Below are 13,529 nucleotides of genomic sequence, written 5' to 3' on the forward strand. Positions count from 1 at the left end.
GTCAGGGATAAATCTAGAACTGAATCTCAACACATGCCTTTTCTACCCTAACACACGTCTGACAAAATTGAGGGGAACAGTCATGCAAATGGCAACAAGATATATGCACAATGGAGCAGAGACATTAGAACCAATTAAGGAGAGGGTGAATCATGGGGAGCTGCATGTTTAAACAGGGTGGAGGTGGACCAGTCAATCAAGAAAAGTGTGGAGAATGAGGTGGAATTTCTGGAAAGATAGAAGGGAAGAAGCTTTTTTTTGGCTAGGTGGGGAAAGATTCAAGGCAGGGGTGGCCTGGCAGAAGTTATCAGCATCCTGGTGCTAAGCTGCTTCAGCGTGTCCGACTCTTTGCGACTCTTTGGACTGTAGCCCGCCAGGCTCCTCTGTCTATAGGATTTCCCAGGCAAGAATACTGGAGTGGGTTGCCATTTCCTCCTCCAGGGGATCTTCCCGAGCCAGGGACTGAACCCACACCTCTTACATCTCCTGCATTGGCAGGTGGGTTCTTTACCACTAGCACCTCGTGGGTGTCTACTCAGTATCCTGGGATGGTACCAAAGAGGAACATAAAACGAAAGAAAGGTACGCAGGAAAGCAGGAATGAAGTGCTACAAAATCTATCTACAGTCTTTGGAACAGGTGACCGAGTTCTACTTTTATTTAGTTCTACTTTTATTTAGTTCTACTTTTATTTCTTCTCCTCCTTTGGTTCTACTAAGATAAAAGAGGTAACATGAAATTAATAAAAGTAATTTACTCCATTAAAAATGTTTACAACTATAAAGGCAATTTAATAACAAATGAAAGTAGTAATATTATGGATTATGAAGGAGACTGGGCTACATTTTCCCCAGGCATTGAGGGTATTCTTTTATCTTCCTGCTTTCAAGTACTGGAACTTCAAACAGGAGAAGGCTGAGCAAAATCATGTCTACTCAGACCAGAAGGGCTGCCAGAGTCTAAAAGGATAGATTTGGAAACCCAATCAGTTAGAAATGCCTAGGGTGCTTGTTTGAATGCACCAACCCAGATCAACTGGTTAAGTATTCCTATGGATGGCTCTTTAGAATCTGCATTTTTAACAAGCTACAGAGGAAACTGTAAGGGGTATGTACATGTGTGTGGGAGGCGATGGAATGCCCAGATGTAATGCAAAGTAGGAACACATGCATGCTTGGTGAAACATACCGAGTGCGCTCTCTAGAGCTCCACTTACAGATAATTAAGCGGGAAGCCTCAGCCTCACAGGCATCATCATTATTTACTGTACTCCTCAATTATGACACTTTGAATAGGTTCCAGCTTTGGTTCCCACGCAAAAGTTCCACCCACCCATATCCCAGGAGGCCCTTTGAGTCCACAGTCTCTTAGTTTTAACCACTTAACTTAGATACAAACGGAACCATTTCTGAAAACAAACCCCCAAAAATGGGTATTTTGTAGTCAGATATGTTTTGCTTGAACCACACTGCCCAATCTCTGCGCAGTATGGTTCTGAAAAGGCTATTTAACTTCTCTGAACCTGTTTATTTGAAAAATACTGATACAATACCCTCCTTGTTAGGTCTTTATGAAAATTAAATGACATAATACACACCAAATGTGTATTATGCATACACTGAGTGTCAGGTATAATGCTGGACACATAAGTAGGAACTAAACAAATGTTAGTTTTGGGGGCTTTTTTTTCTTTTTATTTCAAAGACAGGTTAAGCACAAATGAGTTTAAAATAACTTACTTAAAACTTGGGTGCTGCCTAATTCCTACACAACTAGTTGGGTCCTATTCATGTCATTCCTGTTAAGGTCCTAACTTGCTTCAGTAGTGTCTGACTCTTGGAGACCCTGTGGACTGTGGCCCGCCAGGTTCCTCTCTCCCTGGGACTTTCCAGGCAAGAATACTGGAGTGGGTTGCCATTTCTTCCCAAGCCAGGGATGGAACCCACACCTCTTCTGTCTCCTGCACTGGCAGGTGCGTTCTTTACTAGTGCAACCTGGGGGGCTTACAAAGGATCAACTTACAGGTCCAGTCCCTAACTGTCTAGGTGCCTTGGTAATAATTCCTGAACATCTTAGACTCTTATTTTCAAATCAACAGCATAAAGGGAGGGTGCTAAATAAATTAGTTTTTAAAAATGCAGTTTATTTAAAAAAATAAAAGGGAGGGCAGGATGAAGAGAAGACAATGAGATTGTGATAGAGATGATGACCTCTTCAGCAGGCCCTTCTCCACCTCTCACTGAATTTCCCATCTTTCTCTCTCCAGTTTCCCCATGTCCACATCAGGATGGGTTGTCTGTAATCTGTCTGCTGTCTCCTTTCCTTTTTCTTTCCATTATCTTTTTTCTCCTTCCTTGCCTCCATAAATATTTATTCAATGACTGCCATGTGTAAGCCTCTGCACCGGCCCTGGGGATGCAGACATGAATATGGAACATGGGCTCTGAAGAAGTTACCCACAGGCACTGGGGAATCTGAAAGGAGGGGTAGCTGGCTCTGCCTAAAAGTTAGGGAAGACTTCGAAGAGGAGCTCTTGTGAGACTTTTGTTAATATGGAAAACATTTGGGTGAGATGCACTAAAAGGCAATAAAAATGCTCATAGGGTGAACATTCCAGTAGCAACACAAAGAAATTGGATGATTCCTCCCACAAGTAAAGATGATAAACTGTATGGTGGTGGCGGCTTAGTCACTCAGTCCTATCTGACTCTTGTGACCCCATGGACTGTAGCCTGCCAGGCTCCTCTGTCCATGGGATTTCTCAGGCAAGAATATTGCAGTGGGTTGCCATTTCCTTCTCCAGGGTACATTATGATTAATTGGGGCTTACCCAAGGAATGCCAAGTTGACTTAACATCTGAAAATTAATCAGTGCAACTCACTGTATTAATACAAGATGAAAATTAGATGATCATTTTAATAGAAAATGAGAATTGCATAAAGTGCACCACTTATTCATGATAAAAACATAAAAGTAGTAAGAGACGGAATCCTCTTTAACCTTATAAAGGGTATCCACAAAAAGCCTACAATTAACATCATACTTAACAGTGAATGACTGCATACTTTTTAACTTAAGACCAGGAACTAGGCAAGGATTTCCATGCCACTTCTAGTCTATAGTCTACAGTCCTGGAGGTCTTATCCAGTACACTCGTGGAAGAAAACACAGACAGACAAGGTAAGGGGGAAGTAAAACTGTCTTCCTGCAGAAATGTGCTGATGATGCATCTAGAAAAATCCCAAGAAATCTACCCCCCCCAAAAAAAATAGCTATTAGAATGATAAATGAACTTAGAAAGTTCTCAAGATAAAAAGTAAATATACAAAAAATAGTATTTTGATATTGTGATGGCTTTTAAATTTCCACAAATTCCTTGGCAATTTTCCCTTGAAATGATAGATTCTAACGTCCTCTTCTTGAGTGTGGACTAATCCTAACAACCTCCTTCTAATAAATAGAATGTGGTGGAAGTGACAGCATGTGACTTCTGAGACTAGGTCATAATAGTCACTGCTGCTTCTGCCTTGTTCTTTTGGATCACTTGGTTTTCAGGAACCAGAAGCCCTGTTTCAAGGATACTTGAGCAGTTCTACAGAGAGGCCCATGGAGGGGAATCGATTTGTCAGCAGCATCTTGTTGACCATGGAAGTGAGTCACCTTGGAAGTACATCCTTTAGCTTCGGTTAAGTTATCAGAGATTTCAGCCCCTCAGGCTCTGAGTCTTTGTAGACACAAGCCATCCTAACTGGGCCCTATCTAAATTCCTTATCCATGGAGACTATGAGACATTAAACGATTACTGTCATTCCTTCAAGTCACGAATTTGGGGCATGACTTGTTACATGGTGATAGATAACTAATGCATACATACAAGCAATGAAATTGGAAAATGGAATAAAAAACTGATTCTGATTACAGTAGCATCAAAATTCACTTAGGATTCAAATTAGTTTAAGGTATGTAAGCCCGATATACTAAAAACTACAAAAAAAATTGCTCAAATTAAAGAGAAAGACCTAAATAGAGAAGCAATATTTGTGGATGGGAAGACTCAGGATTACTGACATGCTGATTCTCTCTGATTGACTTAGAGCTTCAATGCAATAGAAATCAATAGATCTTTTTTTTTTTTTTTTTTGACAAGAACAAATTTTATTTTTAATACAATTTCTAAAGGTTACGCTTCATTTATACTTATTACAAAATATTTGCTGTATTCCCTGAGTTGTAAAATGTACCCTGTAACCTATTTTACACCCTATAGTTTGTACCTCCCAGTCCCCCTACCCTCTGTAAACCCTCTCCCCTCCCCACCAGTAACACCTAGTTTGTTCTCTATGAGCCTTATTTTCTTGTTATATTCACTAGTTTGTTGTATTTTTTAGATCCACATATAAGTGATTTCATATAGTATTTGCCTTTCTCTGTCTGACATAAGTGAAATAATTCACTTAGCATAATGCCTTTCAAGTCCATCCATGTTGTTCCAAAAGGAAAAATTTCATTCTTTTTATGACTGAGTGGTATTCCATGATGTGTGTGTGTGTGTGTGTGTGTGTGTGTGTGTATACCACATCCTCTCTGTCAGTCATCTGTTGATGAACACTTAGTTTGCTTCCATGTCTTAGTAATTGTAAATAATGCTGCTATGAACACTGGGGGGCACATATCCTCTCAAGGTAGTGTTTCTGGCTTTTTTTTTCTTTTTTGGATATGTATCCAGTAGTGGAATTGCTGGGTCATATGATAGTTGTAGTTTTAGTTTTTGAGGAACTTCCATACTGTTTTCTATGGTGGCTGCAGCAATACAGATTTCCACCTACTAGTGTAACAAGGGTTCACGTTTCCCCACATCCATTAGAGATATTGAGTAGAGTTCCCTGTGTCATACAGTAAGGTCCTTATTAGTCATCTATTTTATATATGTGTTGTCTGTTTAAGTCGTGACTGACTCTTTTGCAACCCCATGGACTGTAGCCTGCCAGGCTCCTCTGTCCATGGGATTTTCCAGGCAAGAATACTGGAGTGGGTTGCCATTTCCTCCACCAGGGAGAGCCTAGCGATGGTGGCAGAAACTAAGGATCCAGACAAGTATATAAGCTTTTTTTTCAATTGGTTTTTGAATTAATTAAGTAATTGATTTTTGGCTGTGCTGGGCCTGTGTTGTTGCAAGCAGGCTTCCTCTATTTGCAGTACATGGGCTTCTCATTATGGTGGCTTCTCTTGTTGCAAAGCAAGGGCTCTAGGCACGTGGGCTTCAGTAGTTTTGGCACACAGGCTTAGCTGCCCTGTGGCATGTGGAATCTTCCCAGACAAGGGATCAAACCTGTTTCCCCTGCATGGACAGCAGATTCTTATCCACTGGACCACCACGGAAGTCCCAGTGTGTAACCTTTTATCTGGGAAGTGTTCCCGAGCTATAGTGAGGCCAATGGGGTGTGCCAGCATGATGTCCCCCAGCTTATGTTCCCTGGCTATGTCTCCTTAGCCTCTAGAGGGGTGGGAAACCTGAAGCCAGTCTGAAGCTGAAGCTCCAGGCTAAGTAAATATGTTTTTTTCACAGGAATACTTGGGTTTTATTTCCACTTGCTGTCTGTGCAGTGCCCTGGGGGTGTTTGCCTGCTGAGAATTGTCTTTCTGGTGGTTACAGCCCTGTGGAGCTCAGGAATGCCAATGTCCTTTGCCAGCAAGGCCAAGGGATCAAAGGATGTCCCCTGTGTGGATTGCATGTGCTCAGCGGCTTTAGCAAGACTGCTGCGGAGTGTAGCAGATGGGGCACGCTCACTGGCTTCAGAAAGACAGCTCTCCAGCCACAGCCAGGAGGTGGGGGAGTGGTGCGACCACTGTACCTGCAGACTTCAGCAAGGACGTGGGACAGTGTCACCACCATTCACCCTGCCTGCTTAGCTAGGCAGTTGGTGTTGTATCCAAGCTCACCAACCTGTTCTAGCATGCTAGGTGGAGAATGCAACAACCAGGTCCATCAGTGCCTCTGCCTTCAGGAGGGGTTTTTTTTTTTCTCTCTCTTATTTATTTATTTTTGGCTGTGCTGGGTCTTGGTTGCTGTGCAAGCTTTTCTCTAATTGAGGCAAGTGGGAGCTACTCTCTAATTGCAGTGCATGGGCTTCTCATTGCTGTGGCTTCTCTCGTGGTGGAACACAGGCTCTGGGGCACACAGGTTTAGTTGCTCTGCGGCATGTGGGATCTTCCCAGATGAGGGATGGAACCCACATCCCCTGCACTGGCAGGCAGATTCTTTCCCACTGAGCTACCAGGGAAGCCCAGGAGCTTTTCAATTGTCTGCTGCCTCTCCAGCTGATGCCTTTAGACCGACAATGAACCTCCTTCACATATGGCCCTTTACAAGCCTACTGTTACTCTGCTCGCTCTGAGGGTAAGACCACATGCAAAATCCTTTAATGGGGGAATATCACATTCCTATAGCACTTTGGAACCCTTGGAGCTCAGCCCTGTTGGGTCTCTAAGCCAGGAGTTTGGGGGGCTCATCTTTCTGGGGCAGACCCCAGGGGCTGGGGTGCCTAGGGTGGGGCACCAACCACTCACTCCTCCTGGAGAAGTGGTAGGCTCATGAGAGTCCTCCTTGTCCAGTGTTGCTGCATGCAATAAGGGGAGAGGTCTTTTGCAAGACCATGTCTCTGCCTCTCCTACCTGCCTCAATGTGTTCCTTTTATTTTGTGTTGTGGGAAGCATTTTGTCTAGTTTTCAGATCTTTTTCAGAGGGAAATGTTCCATACTTAGCTGTAGATTTAGTGTGTCCATGAGAGCCCATGAGTTCAGAATTTTTCTACTCTGTCATCCTGGACACTGCCTTAAGACCTTTCTAGATTAAAATTGGGGATATTATATTAATTTGCTTCTTTGAATAACCTCCTCTATTTTTATGAAGTCAGCTGGGACTCTTGGTGAACACAGAGCATGAGATTGGCTTGAATAAGTCTGGGTGTGCTGGGGTAAGCAAATCCTTTTGTAATACTGACCAAGGCACTGTGAAGGATTACTAATGCTCCTCCTACCCCTCTATGCTGGAGGACAGTTTTGGGAGTGCCCTTGTAATAATTCTTACTAGGCAGTTATCCCTCAAGGATTTTGGCAAGAACAACAGGAATATACAGAAAGTCAAGATCTGCTATAGTAATTCAGCAGTCATATTTTTTTTTCTTCTTGAAGATGAATATCAGTCTTCTATCCATATATTTATTGATCTATAACACGTTACATGGTTTGAGTTGCCTGGATTGTTGCCTCGGCCTTCTACACGTTCTGTTGGAAGCCTCTCTTGTCCACTGCTCAGGAGCTTGGCATTTTGTAATTTTTAAATGTAAATCTATTAATGTCACTTCCACTTGTCACTTTAATGGTCTTGCATTGCCCTTCATTCCCTCCCTCTGGGCTTCTCTGAACTTTTTCTTGCCTACAGGCTTTTACAAGTGCTATGTTCCATGTGGAACATTCCATCACCCTGTTATCCCAATTGGTCTGGCTAATTTAAAATTTACACTTGCTTTTGTGTCTTAACATAAACTTTACTTTCTCTTAAAAGTTTGCTCATCATCCCCAAACTACTCTTCCCTATTATTACACAAATCACACTTTAAGCATTGCTTTCTTTATTTGTCTCTATTTTTCATCAGAAGGTAAAATTTTGTTAGAATAGAGACTGTCTGTCCTGTTTTCCATCACAAACACTCTGTCTAGCACATTTTAACCGAAAATCGTAGATGAATAAATTATATCATGACTTGATCTATCAGTTCTGACTCAACAATTCTTAGTATATTTATCCATATTAGGAAGAACCTCCAGGTCCTGCTACTCTGAATACAAAACCAACATCACGATCCTAATGCACTCAATCTACCGTGGCATTCCTCCACCAAAGAAAAACAAGTCACCCAGCTTCTTTTCTGGGGTCAACAGTACCTTCACATGGCATAGAGTTCACAGTAAAGCTTAGTTCCACACCTATTGAATGAATCCAATGTGACCGATCCCTTAATTAAACAATTCTTTCTAATATAAATAAAATTCTACATAGTTTTCATGTTTGCTGTTGAGAACAAAGCAGTTTAGTTAGAGAAATTATGAATTACAGTGCTCCACTGGCTCCTATAAAAAAATCTTGGAGTAAGAAAGATGTCTTTTGTTTTCTTTCCGTTATATCTATACTTCTGTATCTGTATATTCTGTAAGGAAATCAACCCTGAATATTCATTGGAAGAACTGATGCTGAAGCTGAAGTTCCAATGCTTTGGCTGACTCGAAGAGCCAACTCATTGGAAAAGACCCTGCTGCTGGGGAAGGTTGAAGGCAGGAGGAGAATGGGGACAACAGAGGACGAGATGGTTGGATGGCACCACCGACTCAATGGACATGAGTTTGAACAACCTCCAGGAGAAGGAAGGACAGGGAAGCCTGGTGTGCTGCAGTCCATGGGTCGCAAAGAGTCAGACACAACTAAGTGACCGAATAACAATAATACATGCAAATATCAGCAAGTCAAACGTTTTTGAAAGGTCACGCTGACTGCCCCCGCCAAAAGGTCCCAGATAAGTACCAGGGACAGACATCCACCAATCAGCAGCCCGTTGCCAGGCAGACTGATGGACGTGAAGGTGCCAAGACTCCGGCCAATCAAGAAAAACCGACACGGGACAAAAGGCCAATCAGCACCCTAGAGCCTGACTCCAAGCGTATTCGAAAAGGTCCCGCCGCTTCCGTATCCGCCAGGGTATATAGGTGCCGCCCCCCTTCCCGCAGGTTGCAGACTCCCTTTGTCTCTTCACTCACCCGCCCCCGGGAGTTCTGCCCGAGAGCGACCGCCCAATAAAGGCCTTCATCAACGGTCCTTAGAGGTGGCTCTTTCTTCCCGCGGCGTTTTCTAACAGTTTTCATATGAAATCCCTCCATGTCCTTCTCCCTCACTACTTTTGGGATCCAGGACTGTTGAGATTGGAGAGATTTGAAAGCAAAGATTTCAGGTAGCAGTTGAATTTTCCGTTTTATCAAAAATAGGAGGACGAATAGGAATGGTTCATTGTCTTGCTGTACTTAAATTTTGGAACAAAGAATCAAAGCATGGTCTAACTTGCAGAAAGGAGTCCTCAGTCCCCCTCAATACTAAAACAATTCAGCAGACAACAAAGAAGAAATCGAAGTGGTCTCAAAGGAAGGATCAGGTCACAAGGACAGTAAAACAGACCACTATTCCCCTGGTCAGAATTCCTGATAGGGTAAAGCTAGTATTATCAAGAACAACAGAACCAGAAAAGGCAATAATACTCTGACAAAAATACTCTTTCAAAGGTAGATATGACAGGTGGTTGGTATAACCACCCTGTAAGTTGCATATTTGTAATTAGAGGTCAGTGTCCACATCATACCCATGTAGGACACTTGGATGTTGGGTAAGAACTTCCCCCTTGTCTTTTTGCTGGTGATGTTTCCTGTAGAGGTTGCAAACCAGCTGTTGAGGGCAATCCCAGCTATCAGATATAATTTCAGGGGGTTTACACAGTGGGTTTTGTTTTTTAAATCCATATTTCTCTCTTGAGAAGCTAGAGGATATGGAAATACTGATCTCCAGGACATGTCCGGGTGACAAGAGTCAGTAGGTGCTGAATAGCTGACTCCCTTTCAATGGACCCTGTTTTTGCTATAATTGTTTCCACTTCTATTTACTTTTACTGACCCCTTTTATTCACTTGTATCATCTTCTCATCCCCTTTAGGCATGCATGTGTGCACACTCAGTCTCTTCAGTCGTGTCCAACTCTATGACTCCATGGACTGTGGCCGACCAGGCTCCTCTGTCCATGGGATTCTCCAGGCAGGAATACTAGTGTGGGCTGCCATGCCCTCCTTCAGGAGATCTTCCTAACCCAGGGATCGAACCCACACCTCTAACATCTCCTGCATTGGCAAGTGGTTCTTTACCATTAGCACCACCTAGGAAGCCCACTGCAGACATGAGCCCCCTGGGAAGCCCCCGCTTTAGGCACAGGAGTTTGCAATTCCTACTCTACAAAGACTGTCCCTTCTCATCCATTTCTACTTGCTCAAATTCTAGTTATCATTCATGGTTCATCTCAAATGTCAACTTTTTTCCTTTTCCCAACAATCAGATGTGAGTTATCCCTATTTTGAATACTCACAACATTTCTAATACTTCTTTTGTAGCCTATATAGTATTCAGCAGTAATATTATTATCTGTATTTTATTTGTCTTGTTAGTATAAGACCTATAAGCTTGGGACAACTCCCCTTGTCAGCTCGGAAGCAGTTATGGAATGAGAACGACGCCCCTTTTCCCTAGGCAACATAATTCTCCTAAAAGAAAAGGGGGGAATGAGAGGGTAACAGGCAGGAAGGCCAGGGGTCTCCAAATGGAGGAAAGAGGCTGCAAGTGCCAGACATTTTTATCTCTCTTAAGCGGTAGGAGGAAACAAACCAGCGGTAGGAGGAAACAACCAGCGATATTTTTTCTTCTCTATACAAATTTAAAAGGAGGTTTCTCTTAAAATGCTGGGCTGCCATGACACCTGGTTTCACCTGAAGCTAACTACTCTCAAATCTTGAGTTAACCAATACATTTCTTTTTCTTATGGAAATGTTGTCTTAAGCTATGACTATCTTCAAGTTGGTTCCAGCCAAATGGCCCAACCTACTTACTCAGGTATTGTTCCCCTAATCTATGTAAACGAAACTATTTGTTGGTAATCTGCCCTTCTACAAGATTCAAGTCAATCGTTTTATGGCCAGGGATGAATTATCTGATGCCATTCTGAGTTTTATGACATTCCTTTCTTTTCATTAACAGATTGTGAGTGACTATATAACAATAATGTATCCTGCCTGAGGACAGTCTTTGGATTAAACCCTCTGGCTAATTCTGTTATCTTAAAACATAAATTATGGGAGTAGGTCTGGTCTTTACAAGGATGTATCCTGCCTGAGGACAATCTTTGGATTAAACCTTCTGGCCAACTCTGTTATCTTAAAATGTAAATTATGGGAGTAGGTCTGGTGAGGTCTTTACAACCTCCAGACATTCTTTGGATTCATTAGAGAGTATATAACTCCATTGCTAATACTAGCAAAGGGTACTCTTTTGCCCCTTTCTGATGCCTATGTCAGAAGCTTTCTCTATCTCCTTTATACTTTAATAAAACTTTATTACACACACACACACACACACACACACACACAGACCTTTAAGATTGTACATTCATTCACTCATTCATTCAGCAAAAATTTATTTAAGTACATGTTGCCACACACTAGGTAAAGTCCTGTGGATATTGCAAAGAATAAGAGAAATGGGTAAATCAACCATACTTCGACTAAAAAAAAATCATATAAAAGAGTACTGGAGACAGGCTCTCAAGGAGAAACTACATCAGCATCTTTCTTGCTCATCTTTGCGTCCACTGCAGAGCCTCAGAAAGTGACTTGTACTTAATAAATACTCAGTTGGCATTTGTAGAAGTTGCCAATTTCTGGCAACCCTCTTAGCATAGTTTATGACATACTACTTTACATAAAAATAATAGAGTTATAGTTCTTCAAACAGCACTCTAAAAACCAGTTTTCATTAATATATGTTAATCACTAAACATTTCTTCATCCACTCCAGTTACTCTGAATCACCAAGGTTTTATCCTGAAATAGGACTCAAAGTACTGAGATGTCCCTCTAAATTTAGTTACCTGGGTAACTGCTGAAAGAGAGGCGATTGCTGCTGGTGTCTTTATCAACGATGTTGAAGTCCCAGTGTTTATATATCCTGAGCATGGCTGCATATGTGTACCAGCTTGAGTGAGCAAAAAAGATGTTCTCAAATCCAGGAAGAACCTATAGCCAGAATCACAGTGAAGTAAACAGATAACTGACTGCAAATGTGGGAAATGTACAAGGATTACATCTATTGAGGTGTTTATTGCTATATTTGGTAGTGGAAAATTAACCTTTAATGTACACAAGACAGATTCTGTCCTAGCTTCCAAAATGGAAGATTCTAGAGTGTAGGAGTGACAGGTACATACAGCATGAGAAAAATGATGGAAGAAATAGAAGTGCTGTGTGCATGCTAAGTTGCTTCAGTTGTGTCTGAGTCTTTGTGACCCCATGGACTGTAGCCTGCCAGGGTCCCTGTCCCTGGGATTCTCCAGGCAAGAGTACTGGAGTGGGTTGCCATGCCCTCCTCCAGGGGATCTTGCTGACTCAGGGATCAAAGCAACATTTCTTGAGTCTCCTGCATTGGCAGGTGGGTTATTTACCACTAGCGTCCAAACAGAGAGAACTTCATGTACATCCAATTCCCTCTATCAGTTCCTTCCAGTTCTTAACTTCCATGACAGAGGAACCCATGAGGTGATATGTAACTACAACAGGGGTGATGAGATGCCATGTTTGGGTGACATATAGAAAGAATCTCCACAGACCAGAAGAAGGACGATGAGAAAGGCTACTCACCTTAATAAGGGCAGAGCAATGTCCCATGTCCCATCTCTTAAAAAACTTGAGGCTGGAGTTTTTTGTGGGAGAAAGTGAGGGAATCAGATCCAGCAGGTCTCCAATAGCATTCAGGAACTGAATCTGGAACAGGGTTATGGGCTGGGGAAAGACCAAGACTGCACTTAACATTGATTTGTTACTATCACATGTTATTTTCTATCGGGAGGGTTCCCCTTGTTAGGTATCCACTACATCATTCCTTTGTGAAGAGTCCCTCAGGTAACAGATACCTAGATTTTTTTGTACTTTATAAAATAATTTTTATTACTTTATAGTTTACAAGACATTTTAGCCTGTTATCCACAGATTCGAGGAGTGGGTCCTGGGAAAGGAAAACAAACAAAGCACCTGCTTGCATTTCTCTACCACAAGTTTTTTCAGTCTTGGCATGAGTGATACATACATACATATGTGCATGCCCAGTCATGTCTGACTCTGTGACCCCAGGACTGTAGCCTGCCAGGCTTCCCTGTCCATGGGACTTTCCGGGAAAGAACACTGGAGTGGGTTGTCGTAAGATCTATAGTGGAAGTTCTTTTCACTCCTCTGCTCTGCTCAAACCTCAATCCTATCTCCAGCTTACCACATGAATTGGTTTCTAGAGTCTCTCTCTAAACTTTTAAAAATGCCTTGTACTGTGCTAAGTCGCTTCAGTCGTGTACAACTCTGCAACCCTATGGACCGTAGCCTACCAGGCTCCTCTGTCCATGGGGAGTCTCCAGGCAAGAATACTGGAATGGGTTGCCATGCACTCCTCCAAGGAATCTTTTAAAAATGCCTTACAAATACATTTTTTTAAAACATAAATGACAGTATATTTTATGTGCTTCTTTTCACCTTGATTTTTTTTTTTTCCTCTTCGTATCTTTTGGTATCTCGGGGACCTTTCCATATTGGATGTAAAAATCTTCCTCATTCTTTTAAACAGTATGTCAATGAATGAATGCATTATAATGTTTTAAATCAGTATTTTATTGGTGGACTTTCAGGTG

The 13,529-nt window shown here is 42.1% G+C and overlaps 1 protein-coding gene and 1 long non-coding RNA gene across 3 annotated transcripts in view; one reads left to right on the forward strand and one right to left on the reverse strand.

Moving 5' to 3' along the window:
* Positions 1 to 13,529, reverse strand: part of PLBD1 (phospholipase B domain containing 1) — an 86,981-nt gene that overhangs the window by 19,425 nt on the left and 54,027 nt on the right. For both annotated transcript variants that reach the window (XM_020910786.2, XM_070453654.1), the window contains exons 5-6: positions 12,496 to 12,636; positions 11,730 to 11,874 (exon numbers count right to left, since the gene is read on the reverse strand). In XM_020910786.2, coding sequence (XP_020766445.1) covers positions 11,730 to 11,874; positions 12,496 to 12,636 — 286 coding nt within the window. The remainder of the gene's footprint in view (positions 1 to 11,729; positions 11,875 to 12,495; positions 12,637 to 13,529) is intronic.
* Positions 3,503 to 13,529, forward strand: part of LOC139030601 (uncharacterized) — a 39,616-nt gene continuing 29,589 nt past the window's right edge. The window contains exon 1 of the long non-coding RNA XR_011482993.1: positions 3,503 to 3,652. This is a non-coding gene — a long non-coding RNA (uncharacterized lncRNA). The remainder of the gene's footprint in view (positions 3,653 to 13,529) is intronic.

This window comes from Odocoileus virginianus, chromosome 23 (assembly GCF_023699985.2).
Source record: "Odocoileus virginianus isolate 20LAN1187 ecotype Illinois chromosome 23, Ovbor_1.2, whole genome shotgun sequence".
NCBI classification, from domain to species: domain Eukaryota; kingdom Metazoa; phylum Chordata; class Mammalia; order Artiodactyla; family Cervidae; genus Odocoileus; species Odocoileus virginianus.